The 2,655-nt window shown below is 49.3% G+C and overlaps 1 protein-coding gene across 2 annotated transcripts in view; it reads right to left on the bottom strand.

Moving 5' to 3' along the window:
- Positions 1 to 2,655, bottom strand: part of rdm1 (RAD52 motif containing 1) — a 6,556-nt gene that overhangs the window by 1,500 nt on the left and 2,401 nt on the right. Inside the window, exons 3-7 of one of the 2 annotated variants that reach the window (XM_014023191.1) lie at positions 1,519 to 1,698; positions 1,276 to 1,404; positions 943 to 1,108; positions 294 to 392; positions 50 to 126 (exon numbers count right to left, since the gene is read on the bottom strand). In XM_014023191.1, coding sequence (XP_013878645.1) covers positions 50 to 126; positions 294 to 392; positions 943 to 1,108; positions 1,276 to 1,404; positions 1,519 to 1,698 — 651 coding nt within the window. Of the gene's footprint in view, positions 1 to 49; positions 196 to 293; positions 393 to 942; positions 1,109 to 1,275; positions 1,405 to 1,518; positions 1,699 to 2,655 lie in introns of both variants that reach the window. The other variant, XM_014023190.1, reaches the window with a different exon arrangement.

Genomic DNA, 2,655 nt, shown 5'->3' on the forward strand with positions numbered 1-2,655 from the left:
CACACACACACACACACACACACACACACACACACACAGGTGAGTTTACCTGCAGGACACCTTCAGTCTCCTCAGCTTCAAACTGATCTGAGGTCTGTTTCAGCTCCACCATCACTTTACCGTTAACTGCAGAGAAAGACCTCGGATCAGAACCACAGCTGTCCAGGACCTCTCCACAGGAAGTGGAGGCAGATTCTGAAATATTCCAAATCAGAACCTGTTCATGGGAATTCCCATAAAATAAAATAAATAAACAAAGTGAATCACAGCCGAAGTAAAGACAGGTGCTGTACCCAGCAGAATGAGCAGAACTGTGGAGAAGGCCTGGACCAGAGCTCGCTCTCTGACCAACCTCTGCAGCTTACAGCGTCTCTGCAGGACAACATCTGGACCTGAAACACAGAACCACATCATCAGGACCACCTGAGAACACCAGGACCACCTGGCACCATCAGGACCACCTGGAACCATCAGGACCACCTGGAACCATCAGGACCACCTGGCACCATCAGCACCATCAGGTCCAACTGGATCACCTGACACCATCTGGACCACCTGGAACCATCAGGTCCAACTGACACCATCAGGACTACCTGGCACTATCTACACCACCTGGCACCATCAGCACCACCTGGCACCATCAGGTCCAACTGGAACCATCAGGTCCACCTGGAACCATCAGGACCACCTGGCACCATCAGGACCACCTGGCACCATCAGGACCACCTGGCACCATCAGGACCACCTGGCACCATCTGGTCCACCTGGAACCATCGGGACCATCTGGCACCATCGGGCCCACCTGGCACCATCGGGCCCACCTGGCACCATCGGGCCCACCTGGCACCATCAGGCCCACCTGGAACCATCAGGTCCACCTGGAACCATCAGGACCACCTGGCACCATCAGGACCACCTGGCATGGAGACAGTCTGACTCTACCTGAGCAGGTGAAGCTCTCCTCCAGCACAGCTGCTCCTCTGGTCTTCAGTCCGTGTCGGGGGAAGGTGAGCTGCATCAAACAACCGAACTTTAGCCTCTTCTGTCCGACTCCTCCCACCTCATCCTCATCTTCCTCACCTTCCTCCTGGCTGGTGAGCTCCTTCAGCTGAAAAGAGCCGACTGAACATCAGACCCTTCAGAGCAGGACTTGCTGTAAACACCTGAAGCAGCGATGCATTCAGGTAGCGTAGGAAATGTAAAAACACTGAGCTGCTTCTTGGTTACCTCTGCTCCCTGCCTCACCTGAGTGACAGGTAACAGGTTGTTTCTYACCGTGATGATGTCAGAGCTCCAGCCATTGAAGCCCAGGCAGTGATTGGCCAGATCCAGGCAGCGGGCGTGGCTCAGAGGTGTGTTTCTGACAGACATGAAGTGAGGGGTCTGCTTTGAGCTCATCTTCACCTGAAGGCGGACACACACAGGTGGGTCTCAGGTGAACTGACAGCCAATCAGATCGGATCAGGAGCAGCGTGTTCCACTGAGCACMTGGTAAACTGAGTACAGGTGAGCAGTCACCTTGAGGGCGGAGCTCTGGAACAGCGAGCGTCCGTCAGTGAGTCTCTGAGCCGCGGAGGCGTGAGCCGCAGAGTAGAACTTCACGAGGGCGTAAAACCCAGGTGTGTGGAGCGGAGCGTTAGGACACACCTTCAACAGGTAGAGAGGTCCGAAGGATGAGAAGACTGCAAACAGCTGCTCCTGTAACAAACAAACAGCTGCACCTGTAACAAACAAAAAAACAAACAAACAAACAAACAAACTGCTCCTGTAACAAACAAACAAACAAACAGCTGCTCCTGTAACAAACAAACAAACAAACAAACAAATAAACAGGTGCACCTGTGACAAACAAACAAATAAACAGGTGCACCTGTGACTAACAAACAAACAAACTGCTTCTGTAACAAACAAACAACCTGCTGCACCTGTAACAAACAAACAAATAAACAAACAGCTGCACCTGTAACAAACAAACAAACAGCTGCACCTGTAACAAACAAACAACCTGCTGCACCTGTAACAAACTAACTAACTAACTGCTCCTGTAACAAACAAACAAACAGCTGCACCAGTAACAAACAAACAAACAAACTGCTCCTGTAACAAACAACCTGCTGCACCTGTAACTAACAAACAAACAACCTGCTGCACCTGTAACAACCAAACAAACAAACTGCTCCTGTAACAAACAAATAATCTGCTGCACCTGTAACAAACAAACAAACTGCTCCTGTAACAAACAAACAACCTGCTGCACCTGTAACTAAAAAACAAACAACCAGTTGCACCTGTAACAAACAAACAAACAAACTGCTGCACCTGTAACAACCAAACTGCTCCTGTAACAAACAAATAATCTGCTGCACCTGTAACAAACAAACAAACAAACAGCTGCACCTGTAACAAACAAACAAACAGCTGCACCTGTAACAAACAAACAACCAGTTGCACCTGTAACTAACAAACAAACAACCTGCTGCACCTGTAACAAACTAACTAACTAACTGCTCCTGTAACAAACAAACAAACAGCTGCACCTGTAACAAACTAACTAACTAACTGCTCCTGTAACAAACAAACAAACAGCTGCACCTGTAACAAACAAACAAGCAAACTGCTGCACCTGTAACAAACAAACAAGCAAACTGCTGCACC

The sequence above is a fragment of the Austrofundulus limnaeus genome, unplaced genomic scaffold (genome assembly GCF_001266775.1).
Source record: "Austrofundulus limnaeus strain Quisiro unplaced genomic scaffold, Austrofundulus_limnaeus-1.0 Scaffold358, whole genome shotgun sequence".
Lineage (NCBI taxonomy): Eukaryota > Metazoa > Chordata > Actinopteri > Cyprinodontiformes > Rivulidae > Austrofundulus > Austrofundulus limnaeus.